The sequence below is a fragment of the Coloeus monedula genome (genome assembly GCF_965178545.1).
Source record: "Coloeus monedula genome assembly, chromosome: 6".
NCBI lineage: Eukaryota > Metazoa > Chordata > Aves > Passeriformes > Corvidae > Coloeus > Coloeus monedula.
The window spans coordinates 41,985,016-42,012,542 of NC_138786.1; the positions used below are offsets into that span (position 1 = coordinate 41,985,016).

The 27,527-nt window shown below is 47.1% G+C and overlaps 1 protein-coding gene across 1 annotated transcript in view; it reads left to right on the forward strand.

The window, feature by feature from the left end:
- Positions 1-5,057, forward strand: part of IFT43 (intraflagellar transport 43) — a gene marked incomplete at both ends in the record, with an annotated part of 43,415 nt that extends 38,358 nt beyond the window's left edge. The window contains 4 exons of the mRNA XM_082282788.1: positions 2,212-2,284; positions 3,682-3,757; positions 4,102-4,164; positions 4,947-5,057. Coding sequence (XP_082138914.1) covers positions 2,212-2,284; positions 3,682-3,757; positions 4,102-4,164; positions 4,947-5,057 — 323 coding nt within the window. The remainder of the gene's footprint in view (positions 1-2,211; positions 2,285-3,681; positions 3,758-4,101; positions 4,165-4,946) is intronic.
- Positions 5,058-27,527: the final 22,470 nt, after the last annotated feature.

A 27,527-nucleotide genomic window follows, 5' to 3' on the forward strand; every position in this document is an offset into this window, starting at 1 on the left:
AAGTTTACAACTTTTTTTAGTGTAAAAATAGATCAACAAAAACAAAAGAGAACTGGGAAGAGGAGACTCCTGAAATAGCTGCCAAAATGAGCACTGAGTGAAGAAATTCAGTTTTCTGCATACACCTTTTACATTTCTGCTGTCAAAGATGGATAAGGATCTGACCTTCTCCTGCTCCGTGGGTGAAGACAGCTCTGTTCCCACGTATTTTAATTAACTTGTGTTTGCTGAGAAACGTTCATAGTCTCATCCTAAAAAAGATACATTAGTTCAGGAGAGGTTAAATGGTTCTCATTTCCATGCTCATTTTGCTGGACTTAATAGGGCACCTCTGCACAGGGCTTCATTCCCCGCTTTGGACCAGTCTCACCAGTTGGTTCCCTCCTTGGTCCGTGTTGCTTATATACAGGGATTTTCTCACACATTATCCTTGAGCAGACTTTACCAGCTGCCTACACGTTGCTCTGTCTGTCCCCTTTGCTTTTGTCCCCTAAATTTTGCTACAAGTTTTACCAAGAGCTGGGAGCCTCTGCAGGGAAGAACCAGCAGGATAGCAGCTTCTACCAGCTATTGTCCTCGCAAGCAGAGGTGGGGAGATCTGCCCCAAATTCCCAGCGATGCACAGGTGAGACGTGCCTCCTCTGTCTTAGGGGCAGCCTAGGGGCTGTTGCTGCAGTTTCCCTTTTAAAAGTCTTTGGGAAGTTTGCTGCAGTTGGAAAGCCTCTTCGCAGGCACCTGCTCCTTGGGCGGCTGGGGAGCTAGAAAGCACAGCTCTGCTGAGGCCGGCCAAGCTGTCACTCCTTTTGCCGTGGCCAGGCGCTCGTGACAGCCCCTGTCCCGCTCAGCCTTCCGCCAGGCAACCAATTAGCGAGAAATCCCACTGTGTGGCCAGCTCCGGACGGCCACCGCGCCAGGGCCCGGCTGACCCGTGCCCTGCTGCAGCTGGGCCAGGGCCATCTCCTGGCCAGCGAGCGGGGGCACCGGCGGACGTGCAGCAGGGCAGGGCAGCTGAGAACCTGCGCAGCTCTGACAGGTGGCTGGACAAGGGGCTTCTCGGGAAGGCCCCGCCCAGAGCCCTCGGCACCATAGGTGGGAATGTCTCTCCAGCTTCTGAATATTCATCTCAGCCTGGGCTGCAAAACGGGGCAAAGCCAGGCTCAGCTGCCTGCTGCCATCCAGGAGTAGCATTGCTGCACTGCTGGCAGAGCTGGGAGCAGACTGCTCATCCCAGTGCTGAAGGGGCCAACTTTGCCTGCACACTGGGCAAGCGAAACCTTTTCCCTAAGCCAAACCAGCTTCTCCATGGTCTGAGGGCTTGGGGTCTCTGGAGAGCCTTGGTGGTCTTGAGTCTTTAAAGGAGCTCTGTATTGCTGTACTCTGTTCTTGCTTTGTGCCTCCAGTTACTTTGCCTTCTCTTTCTCCTTTTTTTGCACTAACTTTTTGCAGTGCTTTGTCAAATGACAAACTGTGCAATACTTTCAGAGCCTTGCTTCTTTAGCAGGATGCAAAGTACACTCAGTTCTTCCTTCTGTTCTCAATTCTTTTGTTTCTAGCATCCTTTTTAGTTGGAGTAGGCATAGTCCTTGTGCTGGGAATACCCAGTGACCTTCAGCCATTCCAGGATGACACTGGAAATCAGGAAAAGGTTTGTGACAGTACAACTAGATGTGTTCCCAAGTGTTTGTATCTGCTAGACCACCAGCACTTCCTTCCTGAGGAAGGTCACAGGCCTCTGCACAGCATGAGACCCCAACAGCAGCTTCTTCAATATGTAGTTTTATGTGTATTCTCTCAGTTTCTGCCCCACGTTTCATTTTTAACAGAATCTAGGTGACTGGTGTCTGAATAAATGATAACACATAACAAGCAAATTCTTACCAGTTGATGATGGCAATGTAGGCAGCAAGGTTTAGTACAGCTGGCTTCTTTCGCTTCAGGGTTGTGTTCAGATGCATAGTCCATGGCCTATAGAGCCCTACCTGGATTAATCTGCTCCTCTTGCAAGATTTCTTGTGACCCCAGACTTCAAAGTTTTATTGCCTTGTTTTAATATTAAACAATGTATTTTTAATTATTTCTAAATAACCCTTTTGTGTTTTCCTCTAATAAGAAACAGGGAGCTTTGTATCTGTGAAGCAAGAGAACCTTTGTCTTCAGTGAGAGGAGAGCACAACACTCCCCACTTACTGCTGCTGCTTTCTCTTGTTGCAGACATTCCTGTAATCCCTGACTTGGAGGATGTCCAGGAGGAAGATCTGGCCATGCAAGTGGCAGCTCCCCCCAGGTAAGAGCACTGCCAGGTACCCTCGAGGCTTTCATCAGCAGTGCAAACTGGCTAGTGAAATTAAACCCATCTTACTCATGCTCTTTGGATGTCAGCAGCAGTGCCGTGCAGCAGGATTTGATGCTGTGTTTTGTGACAGTAGGGCTCCAAGCGGAACAGTGCAAACTGCTTGTTTCCTATTACATGGAGAAAGCAATTACTGCATATTCTCTCTATATAAAAAACCTACATTAGAATAATGTATTTGATGCTGCAAAATTAAACTCTCAGAAGTAGGGAATTTCTTGATTTAAGGTTGCCTGCATAACTCAAACGTCTCCAATACACATGCATTATCACACACACTTTGATTATGATGGTCACAGGCTGCTTTGCCCTCCATAGGATATCCTTCTTACTCAAGTACGTAGTTAATTTGCAAAGTACCATCCTGTTGTTTGAAGGTGCTATCACAGTAGCCTTGGAGTCAGCTCAAGGGAGAAGGTTTTAAGAAACGAAAGTTTTTGGGGTTTTGTCTTAAACATACCAGGAAAGTCTTCTCTCCTCTATTGGGCCTATTGCCAAGGTCACAGACTGGGATTTCTGTTGACCCTTATTTGGAAGGGTGGGATATCTTACTCCTGGCCCAGATGCCTCTCTCACAAGTGTGGAGTAGTTACTGTTAACAAAATACAGCTGTTAACAAAAATAATTGACACTTTATAGTAGTAAATTTAAAATTACTGTGTCTCTCACTGGAGTTCATTTCTTTTTGTCCTTTTTTTTTTTTTAATCACGCGATCTGTATTCATAGTTTTCCTGCAGTAGAAAAGACAAGTGATTTTCATGGACAAACACAAGCAAATGCAATTAATAGAGGTCTTTTCTATAGTGTTGCATCACCTGTGAAGGCGAGTGTGGTACAACAGTGTTATCACCCCACTACACCATGTTTTCCTTGGAAGGCTACTTTTTAAAAAGTAATATTTGATAGTTCTGTTACAGCTCAGACTTGAAAATCCCAAAATCTCTACTATTCTGTAGCTTGTATGGTGTTGCTCTCAGAGGCTCCTTTGCTAAGGCACTGGGGCTGTTTGAATGCTCACTACGGTCTTCTTTTCTTTCTAGCCCTTGCAGCTAGTCTACAGATCTTCTTTTGGCATGCTGGTTTCTCTGAGGGAGTCCATGGTTGTTCCACATCCTATTTTTATGCATGTGCACAACCTGGTACATAGATTTGTCAATGACTGTTCATTTGCTGACTGAACTGTGCTTCTGTCTGGGTACATCCATCCCAAGGGTCTGCATGGGGGATGTGGACACTCAAGATGGCACCAGACTACTGTTCATGCCACCCTTCTCCTCACATGTGCTTCCACACTGACACAGGCTTGTTCTCTGACTCTTTCTGGCTGCAGTGTGCAGGTGAACCGTGTGCTGACCTACCATGACCTGGACAAAGATCTAATGAAATATGCTGCCTTCCAGACTCTGGTAAGTGGATGTTGCTATGGGCTGGCCTATGTGAGTCCCTCTCCTTCCGGGCTCATGTCATCCTCCACAGTGATACTCAGCTGCACAAAATACACAGACTAATCATCCAAAGAACTTGCAGTCTCCCTGTAAGTCTGTTCCTCTCTGCAGCATGGCTTTTGTACTTGTTTGTGCCTGTAAATAATGTGGATATGGTGTCTGTTGCTCAGGTGAGGTTCTTGGAGTTGTCCTGAACAAAGTGACCCTTATGAGACAAATGTGGTGACGTCTAACAAATGTATCTGGTGAAATAATCATGTCCATTTTCTCAGTGTCTGTAAGATTGTGACTCTCTATGTTCATAGGATGGGGAGGTAGACCTGAAGCTCCTCACCAAAGTTTTGGCTCCAGAGCATGAACTACGAGAGGTGAGTCTTTGTTTTGTGGAAACACCAAGGTAAAAGCTTCTTGTGTGTCTCAGACTGTACTAGGAAAGGAAGCCATGTCAGTGGAGTGGAGAAGAGATGTGAGGAGGAGCTGGTCCAAGCTGTTGGAGGTTTGATTTCCCCAGCAGATGATTTTTAAGATAGATAGTGCTTTCTTGATGTCAGTTTATGGCATCGCTATGATTGGCCCCCTTCAGTATGAAGGAGCTAGTCAGGAAAATGTAAAGGGCCTAGTACTGTCAGAGATACCTGCAGAACCAGTGCTTTGTTTTGTCCTTCGGTAGCCACCATGAGCTACAGGTGGTTCTACAGAAAAGTACAGAGGGACAAAGGCAGAAAGCATTTGGGGTTTGGGCAGGGGGTTTTTAAAGCAGGACAGAACAACCTCAATACAACTGAGCTCAGGACTTGCAACAGAGGATTTCTGCAGCTTTGAACTGCACATGCTTCAGTAGAAGTGCAGAAGAGTGGAAGGGCTCCTTTCTACGCCCTGCCTGGGAGTGTCTAATATTAACAATTATATTAACAATTAATGTCCTTTTTGGAGTTTTGGAACATGAATAATTTTGTCAACGTTTTAAAATTGTAGCAGGGATTCACATTTCATTCTGGCTAGTATTACTGTTCTAGCCAGCTGAATCTGAGACTTCCCTGGTCAGGGCAGTTGCCTTTTGGTTTCTCTCTTTGCTGTTCTGGCATTGTTCAGAGAACTTTGGGTGACACCAGTAACATGTCAGCATGTTTGTCTTTTTTCCTCTTGGTAGGATGATGCCAGCTGGGATTGGGACCATCTCTTCACAGAGGTGGCCTCAGAACTAGTGACTGAGTGGGACGTGGGACAGTCGGAGAGGGAGGACCACCTCAGTCTCCCATAGAGCTCTGACACACCAGACGTCTCATACATCCATCCCCTGTAAATAGTTAAGCACTTTAATTTTCTATTCACTTGTTTGTATTTGAGAATTTATTTCAGACATGAAAATAAATAGGACCTTGCTTCATAGAAAAATTGTCCTGGGAGAAGTTTTGGTTATTTTTTAATAAGAACTTTTGTTCTCATAAGAAATTAAGAATTCTAAACACAGTAAAATATTTACTTACAAACAGTCATTGCACCTCAATAGCACCTCTACAGATAACTGCAGTGGTCAATCTTTCCTCTGTGGGAATGCAGCCTGTCTAGAGTGGACCATCATACAATGGAGTGTGGTTTGCACTGATGGCTGTAAGAGAAGCTTAGGCTGATATGACTTGTTTTCATAGGACATCCAGGTTACCATCTTCCTCACAACAGACACCTCAAGTTGTCAGGATACCTGATTTACATTTCATCCAGCAGCCTCCAGCCTTTCCTTGTTAGCTTAACCTCTCTCTTACAACATTACCTCTGTATTGACTCAGGAAGCAGCATCACCTATTAAACTGCCACTTCTTACAGCACCTATTTATACCTTGAGGTCTCCCAGCTAAATTCTGACCAGGCATAACCTCACTTAGCTTTTGCAATCACATGAAACCACAGCCCGAATGGAGATCACTTCAGGCAATAGGTAGTTTGCAAGGAAAATGTTTATTCCATGTGTGTGAAAGAATGGAACCTGATGCGCTCAGACAAGGTAATTCCCTCGTGGGTGTCTCCTTGGAACCAAATAACTCACTCTCATTGTCATCTAAAGAAAAACTCATTTAGCTGTTAATACCTTGTCCCTGTAGAACCGTGGTCATTATTTGCGGGAAACAGTAACATTACTTCTAAACCAATGTCCTTCAAAGCCTTGTCCTGTTGGAGAATCTTGCTATGTTTTTCTGGGGAGTGCAGGTGCTGGGAGGAAGCTTGCTGTGCTGCTTTTCTTTGCTTGTTTGGTCGGTCTAATAGAGTACTGCATTCCCACTTTCGTGACAGCAGGACAGGTCAAATAACTCACTGTGAATTCAGTACTCTGCAGAATTTCAGATGAGAGTTGGTATGCCAAACAACTTTACCAATGAAAGAGAAGTAGTTAGGCCCCAGTCTGGGACCACAAAAATAAGGGGAGGCTTATCTCTCTTAAGGAGACACTAAGTTTTTTACAACCAAGACCTGTCTCCTATAACTAGAAAACTAGGTGAAGCAGAAGCTTGGGAGGCCATTGTATGGAAGATAATCTGAAAGTCTTTCTCTGAGCAGAGAAACCTGTTTTGGTAGGAGCAGAAACTTCCCAGGTGAGCTAGTGTCTACTTTTCTGTGACATTTATGATTCCTGGCCAAAGAGAATTTAGAATGCTTTGTACATCCCAGGAAAAGAAATTAAATTCAGCAAACTAAAATAGGTTAGTAAATCAGACAACAAGCCAGTCTGAGAGGAAAAAAAATGAGTGCTGTTGGCTACCTGTCTCAGCTGGGGACCCTGGGTGGGGATACTCTAGGGTGGGAAGCAGGTGTGTGTGAGCCAGGCCTGTGCCCAGTCTGGGACTTTGGGAACCCAGCAAATACCTGAGCAGAGCTGGAGAGAAGGGCTTGAAAAAAATGCCAATCTCATCTATTTTATGTCAGGAAGAGATAGCTTTGATCATTTAGTCTCACCTGCTATAGTATAGGCCATGGCAGAGACCAGTGAGATGGGGCTGAGCTTTGCCTGTCTTTTAGAAAGGCAGATAGTATATTTAAAACTCTCTCCTGGTTAGTTTTTTTAATAGATGATCACCATTATGGTTTAAAAACTGCTTTATTTCTAGACTCAGTGAGTTTCATTTTGTTTTTATTGAGCCTGCTTGCTTTCACCGTTCCACAGCCATGCTGTCAGATATTTTCTCCTTGCTTCAGTATTTATGTGCACTGGGATCAAGTTGTCTCTTTAATTTCCTTCAATAAACTTAATAGACTGAGACTTGTTTCCATGTCTCTTCAACTCCTTCCACAGCTGGCAGAGGGGAGGTGGGTGTTGGGCTCCTGGCCCTTCTCCAGTAAGCTGTTCCCACCCACCTTCCTTCCACAGTTGCATTTTGGTTGCAGTGTTGGGAACATGAATAAGACCTGTTGCTTCTTCTTTCTCAAGTCCTGGTGCTGTCACATGCCTGTTGCTGTCTTTGCTAAAGAGAAAAAATGAGCTGCTCTTTCATGGTGCTCATGGTGCTGCACCAGTGTGTATTGGCTGTGACAAAGCTGCCTCAAGAACCCGCATTTCTGACAAGTCCTGTGGAAAGAGCATGCAAGAGAGGAAATTCTTCTTGTAGACTGCAAAGGTGTAGGTCTGGTTGGTCCTCAGGTGAGATAAGAAGTGAGAGCAGTTTTCAAAACAGTGCACCCAATTCCTAGGAACTCGGATCAGCCCTCTGGGCTGTGCCTGGCCAAGGCATCGAGCAGTATTCCCTTGCTGGTCTCCACAGACCCTGTATTGCAGAGGGGTAATGCAAGGTGCAGTGGTGTGCTTAGGGCTGGATAACAAATCTTTGGCAGAATCCGGGTTAGAAATTAAGAACCTCCAGTTCCCAGTTCAAACATGGCTTTCATATACCTGGCAAGTGTTTTCCATTTTCGATTCAAAGATGGCAATTCAACGTAGAGAGTCTTGCTTAGTCTTTGTTCCGCTCTGTACTTACATTGCTGAGGAAGAGCTGCAAACCTGTCAAAGTGTGTGTGTCAACAGCATGTTTAGCTCAGTGAGCTGGCGTGAGGTGTCTGCCCAGGGAATTGCTGGGATTCTGGATGGGTGTAAATATCTACCTGCAGATAGCTTCTGGCAGACTCAGAGCTCAATAGAGCAATACTGGGCAAATGGTGAGCCTCATCATGGGTAAAGTAAAAGAAGTGCATAAAAGAAAAATTAAATCTAGGTGCTGTCAGTGTTAGAAATCTCTGGTTTTGCTTGTAATAATACATACGACATTTATAGACTTTCTTTGTTGAGATGCCTTACTAGGGTGTGGTTTGTCAGTGATGGGGGAATATTGGGGCTGAGACAGCCTAGGCAACACTGGAAAAAAAAAAGGAGGAAATAAAAGCTGAAAAAAAGCCAGACCCAGCAGCTTTCCATTAAAGAACCTCTTAAAGGGACTCTGGCTGGCTGTTTTATTAAGTGTGACAAAGTGATTGGAGGTGGGGGGGAGCTCCTATGTTAATAAGTTGGAAAGGCACTGCCGTTCCTCTCTCCAAAGCATCTCAGGGAAAGTGGAATTAATTCATGGCATATGCTCCCAGCATCTGCCGCGGTGACCCGGAGTGGCGGGAGCCGAGTGCCAGGCAGTGCGAGCCAGAGCCTGTATTCCCAGCTCCTCTCCCGGGCCTTGCGCAGAGCCGCCGCCTGTGGCTGGGCGTGGGGGCGGCGTGGCTGCTCCGGTGGAGCACACCCAGCTGCCAGCCTGCCGGCTGGCCCGTGCCGTGTCACAGCCCAGGTCACAGTATTTCTGCCTCTGAAGGAGACATGCTCTAAGCTTGGGGAGGGAGAACGGGATATTTGGATATAAAAGAGACCAGTTTGAATGGAAACTAATCCAGTTTGTCTCAAACAGCCTAAATTCCTCCCACAGCATTCCCTGACCAAGACCTGCCTTCTCCAGCCACCTGACTTGTTCTGTGTCTTACTATGAAGTTCTGAGTCCTCAGTTTTCCTCTTCCTTCTTTCCCACTGCATCTTTACAGATGATTTGGTCCTCTCATTGCGAGTGAGTACAGACATTATATTTGGTGTTAGATGGGATTTCATTCTCTGTTTAATGGCTTCTGGGAAATAATTTTTCACACCTTATTTCCCCTTGACTGACCTGGACCACTAGTACAGGGTGCTGTGGTAAACTTTGCCTGTGCTTTGAGATCTGCCTGTGAGCTTTCCCTCAGGAAAGGGCACCCAGAGCCAACCCTCCAGGCTGCTCTTTCTGCAGCCACATCCTCCCACCTTTTTGGACAACTGCCTGGGATATGGGACACTTTCATGGCCTGGAGAGCTGACAGACCCAGGAGAAACTGGAGTGGTGGGTGATCCCCAGGCAGGGCAGAGATGCCCCACGCTGCTTCTGTGCTCTCCCAGCAACTGCTCCTTGCAGCTTCTCCACTTATGCTCCCTTTTGAAATGTGGTTCCCCAGTCCTGGGCTGTGCAGGGATGGTGTTGTGTTGAGTGAGGGCCAAAGCAGGGCAACACGGGGGATCCACAGCTGGCTGCCCTGGTGAGACCAGTCCTCTCAGGGCCATGCTTTATTCAGAGGGATGACCTGCACTCCTGGCAGTCACAGCATAGGAAGCATCCTGATTGATTCAATCATGAATGCTGTGTGGAATGGATGTCCAGAGCTCCTGAGCCCACTAATCCCTCTGCCATGATCCCTGGAGAGATGAAACATTTCCTCTTAGTGCCCTGCTACTTGCATCTGCCCCAGCAGGCTGCTCTGCACAGACCTCACTGGGACCAGAACAGCTCCAGGCCATGGGCCCTCTTATCAGGCTCCATCTCCTGTCACTTTCAGGACCACTTCATTATCCTTTTATTAGCCCTCTTCTCCTGCTTATCGTTATTAATAATCACACTGGATCAGCTGGAGTGCTGACAGCTGCCCCTTGTCTATTCTTTCTGTCTATTTTAATCCTGCCTGCTTATCTGAAAGAAACCTGATCCTTTTTCTTTTAATTAAAGAAATTTGGTGAGCCAGCCCCTCCTTCATGCAGAGATAGGACTGATCACACCAGTGATATGGAGGGAGCAGGAAAAGGGGCAGATTACTGGGTGACAGTGTTTTCCACAGCCCAAAGATATGGGATGTCAGAGTAGAGGCTGGAAGAGATTAAGGCACATGTGCTGTGAGAAGAAACAGCACTGGGTCACTGTGAGGTACTTATTTTGGGGTATCTGTGTCTGGTCCAGTGTATTGATGCAGGGCTGTGTGACTGCACTGTACCAGTGCAAGACAAGGGAGGCCTGTTCACCTTTCTCTGTTTAGTGTGGATGGCAATAGCAATGCCAGGCTCAGCCTGTGTGAGTGGCCAGGGCTGTTGGGATCACTGCAGTTCCTACAGGGGCTATAGGAGTTTGTTTCTCAGTGCTTTATAGTGCTGCCAGAAGATGCAAGTGCTGGTCTTCACAGTGATGCTCCCGCTTTGTGCTCCCACAGGCATTGCTTCCTGGGGCCAAGGATCTCATTCTAGTCTCTTAAAAATGCCTTGCTGGGCAGTTTGCTTGAGCTGAAATATTTGTGTTGTCTGTAGGGACAGGTCGCTCCAGAAAGGGCTGTGCAAATAGGCTGGGAGAAATTGTTGTGCTAATTCACACTTTTATGAACCCATAAACTCAAATCTGCATTCATTGCAATCTGCAAAGTGACTGGAGTGTGGGCTGAAATGCTTAGAAAGTGTTAATCAGGGGTCCGTAACAAAGCAAAATGCTCTGAAGTGCAGCAGCAGGAGCTTGGCCATAAGCAGCAGGAGTATTCAACCTTAGCACTAAACAGGCCGATTCTTTGGCTCTCAAATGCTTCATTTCAGATGCACAAGTTGCAGGTTGACTGGATGCGTATGCACCCTCTGCTACAGAATATGGCAACTGGCTCAGATTTGTAGGGCTGCTTCACCCGAGAGGCTGTGAACCCAGGAAGGGTATAGGGCAGAACTTCCTGATGCTCAAGTGAGAGTATAGCTCTGAAATCCTGTCAAGCAGAGCCATGCTGGCTTCTGTCCCTGGGCTTCTGTTGCTTGTGAGTATTGCAGCTGACTGGGATGAACATTAACCTGCAGTTCAAGTGTTGGTGATGGAACTGCCGCCCATGTATGTGGCTTCATGGATCCTTTAAAAATATGTGATTCTCTAGCAATCACAGGCAAGAATTGTGTATAGTGACATTTATGCTATTGCTTTCATGTGAAATGTCCTGCTGTTTACAGAAAATGTCTTCATCATTTCTTAATGTTGAACAAAATGTTTGAAAGATGAGAAAATGCAGGATTCACTTGTCTAAACTGACATGCTAGTAACTGATCAGCTTTTATTATCTGACCCTGCTCCTTCAGCAAAAATCATTCCTCTTTTGGACCCAAGTAAGGAAAATTCTCAGGTTGATTTTTGGCCCTGAAATGATGAGGGACACTGTTTTTGGTGTAGTGGGACATTTTGAATCAGCCAAAAGAGATGGACTTGCAGTCCATGTGATAGACTGAAGTCTTGCTCTGATCATTACCCTGATCAGCAGAACTATTCACAAAGTCAGGAAAATGCCTTGGGAAATTGCCAAAGAATTTGATCCAAGTCAGGCAACCTTCTCAGTGCGTGGAGTTCCAAAGCCAAATTGGAGCTAAGCTTGTGGCTCCCTGTGGCCTGTGAGGTTGTATGGACAAATGGCTGTAGGCTTGGTGAATCAACCTCACAAATAAATGGGCAATAACAGTTCAGGCTATGGTAGCTGTACCAGAGCTCACTCACTGCTAGTCCAGATAGCAAATGCCATCTAACCCAGAGGGATGAGAAGCAGCCTGGACTTGACCTGCTGAATGCTGTAAATTCTCTTCTTTAGGATCTGAGCTAGTTCCTTTAAAGCCTCTCTAGTACTGCCCCTCTGTATTGCTCGATGCCCCCAGAGATACTCTTATTCACTTCTATGGCTTTCAAATCCATAGTCCCCAAGACTTCTGTGTGTCCCTGTGCATCAGGGATTGGATGCTCTTCATTTCATACAGAGGGACCAGAACTGTAAGCTGATAATTCAAGTTCTTCGGGGTCCCACAGTCAGACCGTGACACATCTAGGAACCAAATCCAGCCCCTCTGAGCATCCGTCCTGTTTCGCAGCCACGTTACTTCGCTAACTGAAATTATGCACAAGGCCAATATACTTGTTTATTTTGATTTTCAGCCAAGAGCTGGTTTCAGGCTACAGATCTCCTTCCAGATTTTCATAAACACAAAGTAAATCTTTATAGTCTCTGTACAAAACATCTTCCTCAGGAACAGCACAGCACACTTCCCACCTTGTAGTATGCCTGGTAAGATAGGAAACTGTAATCATGTCCTGCAAAAACTGCTTTCTACCATAAGGCTGCTCCGCTTAGCCCAGAAACAGCCAGGGAAAGGGATGAGTTGTGAACTATTTTCCAGTGCAAACTCTGGAAGTCTGAAGCCAATAGGGCTCTTCAGCCTGCTGATGTCTCTCTCCACAGAGAGGGTTCTGCTGCTGAGTTCAGCAGATGACCACAACGTAGGGATTGAAAATCTCCATGCTGAGAGATGCACAGGCATTCAGAAGGGCTTTGGTAAGTCACACAGTAGCACACTGCCTTAAGATTAACAAGCAAATGTGGTGGGGTTTTTTGGTTGGTTGGTTGGTTGGTTTCTTAAGTCACATGGTGGTCCAAGAGCCGTTAACAAAACTATGGGCCCTGCCGGTTCCAGGGCCTGTAAGCTCTTGTCAGAGGGTATCCCAGCCCCAACATAGTTCTTAATCAAGTGGGACTGGTTGTGGCACTGTCTGTGACAGCTTCTTGTGACATAAAACAGGCAGAGAGGGAGCTCTGTAAGATGCCTATGACTTGCATGACATGCAATTGAGTATAGAGTTTGGAGAATACTGTTCAGTAAAGGCAATGTCACCTTACGCAAATGTACCTGGAATAGTTGTGTCTATGTGGGTCTAAAACATCCATCCTTAACTTGTCAGATAAACAGGCTTTTTGTTTACATGAAGTGGACATATATTGTGTCATGCTGGATACAGGACTTTCCTTGGGTGGTGGTGTCCCTGTGCCATATAGAGCATACCTATATCTCACCAGCTGAGCAGGTTCTGTCTTGTTGGGCCCAGGCATCTGTTTGTCTATCAATATAACGTGCACATGCACCAGTGATGGCTGGGGTTGGAAGTATTTATGGCAATTAAAATGTTTTGCCTGGAAGCTGTTTTGGGGCTTTTTTGAAGTGAGGATTTTCAGACTTCAAGGTGTTAACAGCCCCTCTAAACGGTTTTGTTTTTTAATTGCAGCAAATGACTGTGGAGCCATTAAACATTCGCCTCTCTGCAGTTGTTTCTAAGCCCTTTCAGTCCTTCTTCTATTTATTCTGTTTAATTCAGTCAGGTAGCTTCAGGGCAGTGAAGATCAATACTTTACTTTGATAGAAAAGAGTCAGGTTTGAAACATAGAGATAAAACTGACACATTTTGTATAAATTTAATTAAAAATGCACCTTTAGTGGCTTGTTGCAAGCACAAAGCCAGCCCTCCATCTAGCTATCGCTCTCTCACTCTCTGTCTCTCTCTTCCCTTTCTTGTTCCTAACAGGAAGATCTCTGAATCTGCCTCACCAACAAAGCATCTCGTTTTATGATTTTTGTCTTGAAAGTTTAGCACTGAGGGAGCAGGATAGAAGGGATGTGAAATTCTAAACAGACCTTCTGCTCTCTCCCTGGTCCCATTCCTTTTGGTGGTGGTGATTGGGGGGACAGGGAAGGAGCCAGCCCCCCAGTGGAGAAAGGGGGGGGGGAAGAGGCAAATTTTTTTTTTTTTTTAAACCCAGCAGATTGGACACCCTGGGGCACTTTCTGTTTGGATCTGTAGCTTTCCTCCATTCCCACCCCCTCTTCTTGCTTTGTTAAACTGAGAATTATTTTTCTGACTACATGTGCATCCCTGATCCCACTAGGACAGTGCTGGCCACAAAGCAGTGTCTTTATTCTCTCTTTCTTTTTCCTCCCCTGCTCTCCCTCATTTCTTCCCTCTCCCTCTCTCCCTAACCCTGCTGCCAGTGGGCACATTTGTCTTGTGTTTTATAATATGGCCCCTTTCACCCCCTTCCCCTGCATCTCTCCCTCTCTCTCTCTCTCAATCCTGTTTGGCTCAGTTCATTTTTCACTTGAGTGCCTTTCCTCCCAGACTCCCCTCTGCTCTAGCCTCCCTCTGCTCAACACCAATAAAACACACACAACACAGGTAGAACAAGGTGCCAGGGCTCAGTGTGACAAACGACTCACACACCACTCAATAACCAGGGCTGTAAATTGCCCTCTCTTCACCCTCTGCCGCCTTCTGGGGACAGCAGCTTGGCTGGGCCCTTGTGAAATGGGCTGTCCTGATACAGGGTGGGATCAGGAAGTCCAGTGGGAATTGGACACCACCACCACCGGGGCAGAGACTTTTCCAGTGCTGTCTTTTGGGGTTGTGGGATTTAGTGTCTCTGATTCACTCCCCATGGGGCCAAGCAGCCCAAGGGGCCCCAGGGACTTGTTGGAAAATGGGAGTTTTGCCACAAAGGGGTGCGAAAGACCTGCCTGACCTACCCACCACTTAAATAAGTCATATTTTGAGGCCAAGAATTTCAAGACTTGTTCCATCCATACAAGCTTTGGGAGGGTTTTAAAGGAAGGATGATTCCTGAGGGTCTCTCTGTGCCTGGGCTGGCAGCTCTGGCTGAGCCCCATATTACCTCTGAGAGCTGGGCCTCCATGGCTGGTGTTCCCTGTGTCTGCACCAACCCAGCTTAAGCATCTCAGACACCTACGCCCTACTGCTGATCCATGGCATGGCCTTCCCTGGGAAACGACATCGCCCTGGCTGTGCACTCACACTGCACATTGTGTTGCTGAAGTGCTCACATGGACTTGGTGCTGTGCACTTAAGTTTGAACAAACTTACAGGAGGGAGAAGTAAACCACCACCTGAGAAAAATAGACCACCTGCCAAGGAATAGGTAAGGGCAAAGTGGGTAACAAAATAAATGTGAACAGCACCTCTCACCAGCCATCAGCACCTGCAACTGGATTCTTCCTGTGTCTTTGGAAGCCCCATCGACAGCAGTGGCATTAAAGAACACTTGGAAAATCATTGGTACATTATGGATGGTGTGGAGAAAGGGAGTGAGGGGACACAAAGTAGGTGTCATTAGGGGAGGCTGGACAGAAAAAAAGGAAAGGATCTAGAAGCTAATAAGCTTGACACTCATGTACAGGCCAGGTGAGCTTGTGAAGAAGGCTGAAGGACAAAGAGGCACAGCTGCATATACTGAAGAAGAAGCAGCAAAACTTAATTGGATGATGGGGCAAAGGAGAGGTGGTGTCTGCCTGCCTCTCCATGGGCCCGGGTGATCTGGGGGTGTGTGTGTGGTTGTCTATAGGTCCAGCTTGAGGCAGAACAGGGACTTTCAGATCCAGATCAGATCCAGCTGCTGCACAGAAATGTACTCTTTGAATTCCACTGTGAATTTTGCTTGAGAATCAGAAGATACTGTACAGGTGGTGCTGAGTTGTTCAACAAGATGCAAAGTGGGGTCCATACCCAATGGATTTCAGGTGCCAACCCCTCTTGTCTTAGGTAATTGCCATCTCTGGCAGATGTGCATGTTTCCTGTTACTGGTTTCATTTGGCTCTGGGATTCCTCACCATCTCTTGCTGAGTTAATTTGTGGCAGTAATATATGTAGAACTTCTAGCCTCGTACCTGCAGGAGGCTGCATTTCAGCTGTGAGTGAAGAATGCATTTTGTAATTTTTTTTTACTAGTACTTTAGCTTGTCATTGTAAAAGGAAAATACTCATCTTTGTATTGCCCTGTGCCTCAGCCTGTGCTGGTCTCTCTGCTCTGCAGCTCAAGCTGCTTGGTTTTACCAGCAGTAAAAGCAGAGAGTTTCCTTGCTGAGCTGAAGAGCGATGAGTTAACTCTGTCAGTGTGTCTACATAATACCAGCGGGAACACCAGTTAAAGTCCTTCTGAGTGATTCGTGGAGGTGAGTGCTGAGGGCTGGTTTCTCAGGGAGTGCGCCGGGAAGGAGCGTGCCGCACAGTGCACAGTCTGCAGACGGACAACTCTCGCATCTGTTGCCTTTAATCACGGCAAATGAAAGTTTCTAAACAGCGGAAGATGCCAGGCTTTGTGTTCTGCCACCGGAGCTGCCTCTGCGCCGCCGTCAGTGCCGGTAATTGCAGACAGAAGTTGCTTTGTGTTAAAATGGCATCGGTAATTGAAACGGAATTCAGAATCAGGACCCTGCAGGCACCGCTCGGTGAAAGAAGAAAAAAAGATCGTTTGGGTCACATCTTTTGTAATTTGCGTTTAATAATCGTACCAGGAGGTACATACAAAGGGAGAGGAGAGATAAGACACAGCCCGTTCCCCCTCCTCGCTCTGCCTTGCAGCCTTCCCACGGAATGGAGGAGCCTGGTGCCCCCCCCCCCCACTCGCCTGGGCTGTGTGGTGGGAGGGCTGCCGGCTCCCTGCCACCGCGGCTCGGGGCTGCTTGTGAGGCCAGTACTGCTCCCTGGCAGCCAGGAGAGAACGGTTCCTTGGGTTCGTGTTAAACTGGATGCTCAAGTTCTGGTCTTGTGGTTAGGCTGAGGATTTATGGGCCCAGGTGGCTGGCTCTTGCTCAGTGGACCTCGCTCAGCTCTGCGCATCGGAGGACACTCCACTGGTTTGCAGTTTCTGAGTTTCCCATTGAAATGGGATCCTTCTGGTATCCTTCAGTGGGCTTCTGCAATTATGCCTGTACAAGTATATTCAGGCAAATGCAAGCTGTAGGATATGGCTCATGCTGAAATGTCCAAACTTCTCCCACCACAGCACAACAAAGTCTTCTCTGTTCTGCTTCTGAGAAATGGAATGTTGCCTGTGCTCCCCACAAATTTCAGCCAGGCTGTGCCTGAGAAGGCACAAGCTGGTGGGCACCAGCACCGTGCCTGGAGCCTGCCCGTGCACAAAAAGCCCCAGTACTAGAGCCTGTGCCCTGGTACATTCACTAGAGTGGATGCAGCCTTGTGATTTCCTTCTTCACCTGTTTGGTGAGTGACTTTTGATCTCAGGATATTGGAGTTACCAGGGAAAGGCCAAAAGCAACAAAAATATTGCAGAGATGCTCAGGAGAAGACTGCTGAAGAAAGATCGTGTCAAAGACTGTGAGGAAAATGTGGGTGCATACTGAGTGCAGGTAACTTCTGTTGGTTTTGGCTTCATGCTGTGGTTAGTTGATGCTTGTTTGGCCCTAGAAGAAGACGGATGCAGTCTCTTTTTCCTTTGTGTTAAAGTGCACAACACTGCTTGTGCTGCGGCCAGTGCTGCTCCCAGTCTGCCTGTTAGAGCAGGATAGTGTGTTGGATGGCCCTTTGGACTAAGCTGGTACAGCCTGTTTCTCTCATGCTTCTGGCAGCTTGTCATGGTGTGCTTCTGCTGTGCTTACCATGGAGGTTGGGTTGAAGGCCCCAGAGAAGCCACAGCAAGGTGGTGATACAGATCTTCACTTTCAGCCTCAAACTGTCCAGGGACATTCAGCTGCTCTTACTTACAGTGCCATAAGTGTGCACTCATAAGTCTCTGCTCTGAAGACTGCATCATCCAATACAGGGTTGCCTTGTTCCCAAGCCCCTGATCCTGAAGGAGCTAAACCTGTCAGATACCTCCACCATAATCTCTGGGGTGGTCAAGACCTATGACATGTCATCTAGAACATGAGAACCAAGAAGATCTGGTTCTATGATCATATAGTCTGCTGATCTGCCCTGTGATTTCCCTTAGCTTTGCCTCTGTTGAACCTTGCTATAGTGCAAATGTAACCCAGATTTCTTCCTCAGTAAAAAAACCCAGCACCACTTTTATTTCTTGTGCCAAACCCAACCACAGCAAACACACACCTAAGAAATGGCAGTTTCCATTCACATGTATTCCACTTTGGTGTTTTTAAAACCCAGTGACAACCTGGGAGCTACTCTAAATCCAGATGAGATGAACACAGATGCAAGCAGAAACAGTCCATTCTACCCTTGAAGATTTAGTCTCTTTACACTAGATTTCTAGTCCATTATGGGGACCAAACTCAGCTCTGTTTACCTTTGTTGGTGTCCTGTTAATCTCAGTGGAAAGGAGCACATGTTACTGCCTGGATTTATTTCATGCAATTTTCTCTACCATTTTCTCTACCATTAGGCTTGGCTTAGGGACAGGCTTCATTGTCGCCTGTGAGGATACAAATGAGACATCTCCAATGTCCAGCAGCTCCCCTATGCTCTGTATTGGTGCTGTAACCTCATGGTGTCCCTTGCACACAAACTCTGCATTTCTTCCTTAAGCTGTTCCTGGCAGCTCACCATTTCACAGTTCTTGCCTATGGCCAGGAAGAGCATCATCTGTCAGCTACATCTGGAGCTGCCATCCTGCCTTCTCCCAGAGAGCCCAAGGGGTCCTTATCTGAGGACCAGAGCAGCAGTCATGACAGGAGAAATTTAGGCTGGGGAGAGGTACCTTGACTTCTTCTAGTTATAATTCCAAGGAAGAATCTTGTTAAAATTTAAGAGCCGATATCTTGATTTTTATTTAGCCGACAGAAGGCTAAACATGACTTGGCATCCCCCTGCTCAAATGTTGTCAGTAAGTACTCAGAAGTAAATATCCAGACACCTGAAATCAGATGAGGGAGAGCATCTGAAAGAGGTAAGGAGTTTCTCATCTTGGTGGAGAGAGTGTCCAAGCTCTGTGTAACTACATGCAGACACCCAACCTTTCCCTTTTGCCTGAGCAACTAAGGCTGTATTAGCCATTGGGTGGAGCAGCAGAGCTGATGGGGATGTCCCTAATTGGCTGAGGTGATCCATAAAAGGAACTGTGGATGCTTTGGCCTTTTCTCTCCAAGCCTTCCTCTCACTTCATACATGGCAAGGAATTAGCAAGCATCACCACGTTAGTCCTGTTCCTTGCCAGCATTTCAGGAAATGACAGTGTCACAGCCCTGCAAAGATACCCAGGTGAGCTGCACTGCTGCACATGCATGGCCTTCTGGCTGGGCATGTATGTCCTACAGTGTCATCAGCCATGGTGAGGTGCTGTGGTGATACTCCCCTACTGCTTTCTTCTCTCCTTGGTTCAGTCCCAAATCCTCAGGTCCAGTTTTGGCATCTCCACGCTGTTCCTCAATGGAGAAGTAGAGATCTTAGATGGGTGGTCACATGTTAGGTGATAGAGAGAAGACAGATCTTGAAGAAGAAATGAGCCCTTCAGGCTTTGCATTGCTTTAGTAATGCTCTTGGGAGGCTGTTTTTGTGGACCTGCTGTTTGGCCCTCTGACAGCTGTGTCTCCTTTATGCTGTTCTGTTAGAGCTCCTTTTGTGTGTTGCAGGAGATGTCGTTAGGAGGAGAAGGCCACAAGACTGTTGAAAACATCTTTCCGGTACATCTTTCTCACACACCCCTTCCATCACTACCCATCCCCATACAGGGATTACATTTGCACTTCATACACACTCACCTGGGAACCCCATACACCCACACCTACACACACTGACACAGATGCACCAGAGTCTTATTTTCTGTGTTCCCCGACCTTCCTTTCCTTCTCCCATCTGTTTGTTGAATAATTCCTGGCTAAGTAACTTTCTCTGGGCAGCCCCTGGGCTGGGCACAGGGACTTGCCCCCTCTCCCCCCTGGCTGTCCAGGGGGCTTTTGAACATGTGTTTCTGGGAGGCAGACACCAGCTGGCTGGGTGACATTTGCATAGTCAGCTAAAAGCCCACGAGCTGAGCTGGGAACGTCTGGAGGAGCCCATGGCAGGATGGAGGGAAGAGGGAAGCGCTGGTCAGCTCGAGGTCAGCTGGAACAGATTTCTCAACAAACAGACAGATGGTGAAAGGAGATGAGGGGTGGGGGGAGCATGCAAAGGCTCCTACATCAAATATATAAGTCGCTAAATGCAGTGTAAGTGACCAATGTGCCTATGGGCATGGTAGTCACCATGCTGCTCCCTTCCAGTCCTATGGGCTGCATGCATGGGGTGAGCACAGGCTCTCATTGCTCTTGGTGCCAGGAAGGGGAACAGGGTGGACCATGGAGCACGGAAGGGGCAGGGAGAGGCATGGGACTCTATGGGGACCCAGTGCTGTGAAGCAGCAGCAGGAGCTGGAGGCTCCATGCAGCCTCCTGCAGTGAGCCAAAGGGGCCCTGTGGCCGGAGCTCCATCCAGGCACCAGCAGGGCTACCATGACTGTGAGGACAGACCCCCAGTTTGTCTAGACGCACTGAGCTTACAAAGCATCACCCAGCTCAGCACGTTTGGGACTGGGATTTGTGCAGTACCAAGCACAAGATACCCTCATGGTACAGACCCCCCCATCCCTGTTGTTCCTGCCTGCTGTTTGCCCCGCTTCTCCCCCCAGTCCAGCTAATTTCATTGGACTGAAAATAATAAAGCAATCTGTATGATTTTGCTCCTACAAGGACATGTCTTTGCTATTCCAAAATAACAGCAAAACATATTTACGAGCCCCTGTGCTGCCTTTGCCCTCTCTGCTGATCACTGTTCCCAGCTGCCTGCCTGCTTTCATGCTCTCTTCCGTCTGCACAGCCCATTCCTCAGGACAGAAAATACACTTTAGTTTTTCATCCCATGGTGCCTTTTGGAGCACTGGAGAAAAAAGCACTCCCTTAGCATGGGAAGTGCTCAGGCAGAGAGAACTGACTTCTGTCCCCAGTGCTTAGAGTGGCCACAATTGAATACTTCAGGAAAAAAAGGCCAAGAAATGCTATAATGCACAATTAGGGGCTAAGCTACCCAGAGATTACTGTTTTCCTCCTTCCAAGGTATTTAGCAGTTGCCACATGTCCTTGACCAGGAAAGTTCACAAATTACATGTTGTCTTTAAAATCCTGGGCTTACATCCTCCACGTGCCATTGGCAACTGCTAGAGGCTAGTTACGTGCTGTAGTAAGAGGTATTCCCATTACATATCCCTTTTTGTTTTATTCTTCAGAAGAAATGGAAATGCAATGCATTTGTGTAATTTTTAATGCACTTTGAAGGAATTGGTGGTTTGGTTTTTTTTTTCCTAATGCTGTTGCCTAGATGGTGCTAAGTCCTCTCCCGAGGGATGCAAACACATGTTACACATGTTCCCCATGATGAGTGCAGGCAGACAGATGTTACAGGAATGCGTAAGGAAGGCTGTCACCCAGGGCCAGCTAGAGTGGGGAAATTGCACATAAACTCCTTGTGTGTATGATCCCATCCCATGTAAAGGGGGTCTGTACGTTAAGCAAAACTGACAGGGTCCTGATGGCATCAATAGGCCTTAATTGCCCTGGTCTCACCTGGGACCCACACCCAGACCCAGGAGCTCCATTTAAGCTCAGCCTGGGCCACTCATTGCCTTTCTGAGCTGTGCTGTGGTTCTGCTTTTCTCTAGCCTGGCCTCATCTCCTGACCTCGGACCTATGCTGCAGCAGTGTCTTCAGCCCCAGATCTTGCTGCTCCTGATGGGACTCCCTGGATGAACCCTGGGCCTGGTTCATGACTTTGCCATGCTGGGGCCATGGATGGGCCCTGTTACCAGCACCCAGATTTGCCTCTGAGCACCTGCTCCAGTGCTGCAGGACTATGCCTTGATCAGTGAGGACACTGTCTGGGCTGGGATCATCCTTGGCTATGATCCCATGCCAGAACTTCATTGTCACTTTTACCTTGTCCTGGCTCAGCTTCATCAGCAGCCTCTTCAGGATGACGATTTACTTTTTTTTGGAAGTCCAGGTAATGGTGTCTCTTTTCTCACAATTATATTCAGAGATTTCTAGTAGGTTAAGGATGGCTGGTTTTCTTTTAAAAAAGCATTTCTGACTTGTCCTCAGTTTCCACTCCTTTTTGATCTTCCAGTTTGAGTTTGTTCCCTGTAGCCTGGAGATGCTGATGGGCAGAAGCCACTTACAGTCTAGGCTGTTGTGGGCATCAGTCAATGTTATAATCCTTTGCACTCTGAGCAGTAAACACAGAAATTCCCCCTGACTGCTCAGATCGTGCCTTCAACTTCTGCAGTTAACTGTAGAGCTTTTTAATGTAAGAACACCTATCAGGAAGAAATGCATCTTACCTCTCAACAAGGCTGCCTGAATTTCTAACCTATCGAGTACTTTTTTTAACCCATTGTGTATTAAATAATTGACTCCCCCAAAGTACCAGGTAGTCTTAACTCATCTGAGTTCCCTTTGCATTTGATCTAAGTGTCTCTGTTCTGATATACTGGAAATGAGCGATAGAGATGTTCTTTGCAGTCAGGAAAGTGTCATGCATGCCTGTTACAAGAGAGAAATAGTAATTGCTATTAGATCTCACTATATATGAAGCAAAAGGAAATGTACTACTGTGGTTTTTCTCAAAAGTCTTGAATTTGGTCCTCAGGGCCTTATTTATCACTTGGAAATATTCACATGCCTGTTGGGATTTCATCAGAACACTTGCAAATCCCCAAAGTTTTCTGAATTCTCGCAGAGGAGGCTCTTCTGTCTCAGATGTAAGCTGTTCTGTTGTTCTGTGCCTCATGTTTGTCCTCTAAACAGGGAAGAGAAGTGTTCAGTGCAAGTGTCCCATGCAGCTGTCAGAAAGGTGCATTTGTGCTGTGTGGGGAAGCATGGTGGGATGCAGCAGGGCAGAGCAGGGGTCACCACACAGGCCACTTATTCTTGTTTGGGTCAGATGTGCTCCTCAGTCCGAATGCACCTCTTCACTCTGCTGCACTATCTGAATTACCACCAATGAAGTATGCAGGGAAAGAGAGAGTTGGCTTGTGCCAGCTCTCTCTGCATACACACATGCCCGCACACCCTATCACAAACCCTGCCAGCTCCCGGAAATCTGAGTGTTTGTGTACCTCCGGACTTAAATGTGGGCTTCCCACTCTATGGGCAGCTGCTGCCAAATGCCCAGCTCATGTTTTGTTTTATGAATCCCTTGCTTCTATGAGGCTTTATTATTATTATTCTTTGAGCTAAAATGGATCCATAACCTTGTGGGACAAGGACATTGGCCTGGCTGGCAGCGTACATGCTTTCTTGTGCTTGTGCTCTCCCTCCCCTCCACAATTACTCTTCATGCAGCAAAGAAAATAAAGCATTCCAGAAAAATATGACTTCCCTTCTCTCAACAGGAGGTCACCAAGGCTTGAGCTAGCACAAGAAAAAGAAAGCCCAGAGAAAGAGCTGCTGCTTTTTGATTTACATGCTGGCTGGGCAAAAGGAGAGACTGCTGAGTGAAAGGAAGGTACTACGGGAGCTGCTAATTGAGTAATCGCAGCACAGAGCTGCGGAGAAGATAGCAGGAGCAGGCAAGAGAGACTTTCTCTCCTGGCCAGCAGGAGCCCTTGATTTCTTTTCTTGCCGTGGGTTTGAGAGCAACAGGACAGGTCTATGTATCTGTTTTTTGACATTGCATAGCACAATCACTGTTCCTCTGCCACAGGCAAGTCTGCCCCTGCATTTGCCTCTTTTCCTCATGTTTCCTTTCAAGCCTTTCTCGTACCTGGAAAGTTTTATGCACTAGCTATATGTCTGAATAAACAAACACTTCTCTTGGCTCTGTGTCCAGCCCTTGCTACAAAGAGTTGGGAAGTTGAACAGCTTGCCTTCTCTCTGTGCTGGGCATGGGATGCTCATCATGAGCATACCCTTATGCAGACTCCATCATCCTTTCTGTTCACATCTGGACACTGGGGTTTTGAGGCTGAATTCAGCAAGAGCCAAAACCACTTCTGCTTCCTGCAGCTGAGTGCAAGATGCTGCAGTTTCCAGGGTTGTGCAAGGGGGATATGACATCTCCTGGTATGGCTGGGCTTGGACAGGGACCTGCTGTTCCTTGCTCCTGCCTCTGTCCACACTGAGCTGGCAGCCACTGAAATCCCTGCTTGAATGCGAATTTCAGGCACATGTTCCACATTGCCACCGAGATGAACATCATTTCCCAGCACTGGCAATAATCCACTCCCCACATGCTGAATCGTATGCTTGATCCCAGGACCAGGCTGGAGCTCAGATAGCTGCAACTGGAGAGGCAAGGTGTGGGCAAGACCTGAGCCCATGCCACTTGCCTTTGTCAGTTTTTCTGAACTCCACAAGTCTGGCGTAATCATTCCCCTGAATCTGAATACTACTCCTCCACCTCCTCCATGGATGAGCAGATATTCTTGTGATAAGCCTGTGTTTTTCTCCCACTCAGGAGGAAGGCTATTACTGCACTAGTCAGAGCAATCGAGACATTTGTTTCTGGCTGTGAGGGATGCTCAGAGGGGGAGGACAGGCAGAGTCCCTCCAGCATCACTAGAGGTCTCTCTTTATCTGTATGTGCTTGTCTGCAGGCCAATGGGAGAAAAATACACTTGCTCAGAATAATTTCTTTATCTGCCTCTTGACATGTCACAGCCCCGTAGAGCATGCAAACCCAGGGAAGTCAGAGGGCTGAGTTCTCCTTGGCTCAGTTTCTCTGAAGAGTGTCTCTGTCTGGGATCAGTCTTCTGCTGATCAGTTCTCCCAGGCTCCCATCTTCTCCCAGCACCCTCCTCAGCACTTCAGGGCTCTTCAGCTGGGTGGCATCGATAGCCCTTTGCCCTCGGTCAGCCCACCCAGGGTTAAGAAGTGATTTGCCAAAACCATGGTCTGAGCTTTCTAGGGTCTAGTGAAGAGCTGGTCCTCTCCTGACTCCTCATCCTCTGGACAGGCTGTCATCAGAGTCTCAGCTTGCCCTTCTGTGCCCATGCCTCTGCAACTTCTGTGTGCTTGATGGGTGCTGCAATCCATCCAGCATCCCAGCAAAAAGCACCAGCAGCAAAATACTGATGTTGTTTGGAGTTGACAGCAGTGGAAGGAGGGAAATTGTGTGACTAGTGCTAAGATTTTTGGATGATTGGTTGTCTGCTTTCCCATGTCTCCCTTCATTGTAACAGTGGTGAACCACATCCTCAAGCAAATTTTGCTTTGCAGGCTACCTGAAGCACAAGGCCTTCTCAAGGAGCTGGAGTATCCACGTTTATGAGAAACACTTTGGTCGGAACACTGTGGCTTGTTTTCCATGAGCTGTTCGGTGACAGGCAATGAGCCACAGCGTGGTGACTTCAGACACAAGCACTTCCCTTTGATGTGAGGGCCTGTGCGCAGCACTGTGGTGAATGAAGCTTCAACTGCTTTCTCAACATAGGAAGGAGAATTTGCTTCTATACTGTGTTTTTGTTTCCAAATGTAGAGATATGCAGCAGCCATCACTATGGTGCAGGCAATGCCACAGCATCAGAACCCCTCCAGCAGTTCTGTGGGGTGATTTTGTCAAGGGCAGGAGTTACCCAGCCTGTAACCAGACTCCTAGCAGCCAGTAGCTAGCCTGGCCATGCAGGCACTGAACGTGCCAAAAGCAGCCTTTGAAGTGTGCAAGTAGACTTCATGTGGCTTCCATCTCAGTCCTGCTGGATGTTGAGCTTGTGTACTCCCTGAATGAAATTCACTAGTAGCAGGGGTGAAGGATGTGCTGCAATTTTTCCTAGTTTTGCCCAGCTCTTGTGCTCAGCTTCTTGTGCAAGGTTCTCCTTTATTTTCTTCCTTTTATTTTTCTTTTCATTTTTTAAGGTGAGAAATGGATGAAATGTTTGCGCTTAAGTAAGACACTGACAAGATGAGATAGACTGCAAAGCCAGGCTGTTCCTCAGAGCTCTGTCAGTGCTCCCACAGTCTCTCCTGAGCTGCTTACTCAAGAGGTTTAGCCCTCTTCACTGACATAGCCTTGCTGCCAGCCCCCAACATGACCTGTAGCCCTTGGTGGCAGTGACTTAGCAAGAAAAGCCATGTGGATCTGGAAATCTAGGCCTGGTGGTGGGAAGTGAACTTCAGAGAATCCCTGCCATGGCCTGGAAAGGTGAAAGTACTGTGGACACCGGTGGTGCAGTCTGTTTGCATGTAGCTAGAGATACTGATTCTGGGATACTGCTGGCCTTTTGGAAGCCTTTTAGATGAGATCTTTGTCTTGTTTTGCATTCATCAACTGCTCCCCCTGATATATACTTGCTAACCTTCCACTGAGCAGAAAGATGGACAGTTCAGGACATGGCATATGAGTAACTTGGGAAACATGAAGAAACAGCATGTCTGCAGCTTTCTTGTGATGCATTTGACTTCTGAGCCCAGGAAGACAATGGTTGAAATAGACTGGTTCATTCACCCATTGTTTTATTTTTTTACTATCTGCTCCTCTGCTCTAGTCTCTTGTGCTGTGATAAACACCAGCAAAACCAGTGAGATTGCAATATCCCATGCCAGGAATATTTTCTAAGAAAGAGCTAACAAATGCCTGTCTCTCATGGATAGTAAAGGTAGACATACCTGAGTCCTGCCAGCTGCTTCTCCTGGCTGCACATGAATTATTTTTATTCTACCCCTTTGGCAAATTTGCTAAATTGCCCACTGCTAGCTTTGTGTTTTGCGTGGGCTCTTTTATGAGGAACACTGCAAGGGTAGACGGAGTTAAGTGTTCTGAATGCTGGAATCCTGTAAGTGTGTGAGCTCTTTGAGGTCTGATGGTGACAGTGATGCAGAAACCTGCCTTACTGCACTGAAGAGGGAGAGAAATGATGCAATAGCTGTGCACTGCTCCTCTGTGCTTGCTCCTGAAAGGGTGAGATGCAGTGGACCAGATTTGGTCTTGCTGAGTCTCTGCAGCCCAGAGAACTGCTCCGAGTTGGCAGCAGAGTGGATGCTGGGATGCGCTACTGTCATTTGTCTTTCTGATAGATTTTCCCCTTGGATAATCTCTGTTTGAGAGAGCTCAAAAGAGGAAAATGCTTCCTAGGGCAGCTTTTCTTCTGCATACATGTAGCCTCACTCAGGTCAATGTTGAGCACATTTACAGAATCAGCCAGCTTAGTAAAGGCTAAGAACATAAACTAGATCTGCAGAGGAGGGGAGTGCTTTGGTTTCCCAGGCAAGAATTCTTGCACAGAGGCCACTGTGTAATAGCCAGTCCAAACATACCTCCAAAAGAACCTCTGGCAGAACATCATGTCAGATGGCATCCTTCACTGTCATGTGGATTCCAAACTTGGTGTTTGGCTACAGTATGCATGGTGAAAGAGAGTCAGTGCTTGAGATACAAAGATCATCTGAATTTGATGCTTGGGAAATGGACAGCCTCCCAAAGAGGGAGAAACCAGTACATTAACTGAGATCCAAAACCCAGAAAGGGTGGACACAAGGGATGTGCCACATCAGTTCTTTTTAACATGGTGCACTGGTATGTAAAACCTGAACATATTTATCCTGTGACCTCTCATCCACCAGGGAACTGGAAAAATTGAGCAGATATATTGTGACCTGGGGAAAGAGAGGATTGTCACCCACAGACCAGGCACTTTCTTTACCTGCTTTCAGTGCAATGTGGTTTATGTACAGGTATATTAATATACCTATTATGTATGAGAGAAGCAGAAAGAATGACACCAGCTGCTGCTGCTGGTTTCAGTGGGATTTAGGAAGCCTAAAAACCTGGCTGTAGATATATTTAACCCTACTCTGCTGTGTCCTTGCATCTCAGAGATTACCGTACATGTTTGCAGGCACACAGGCAATTATCTGCCTGCATTTCTCTGTGTGCTCATGTGTTGGTAGCATCTCCATGCACCCGAGTCTCT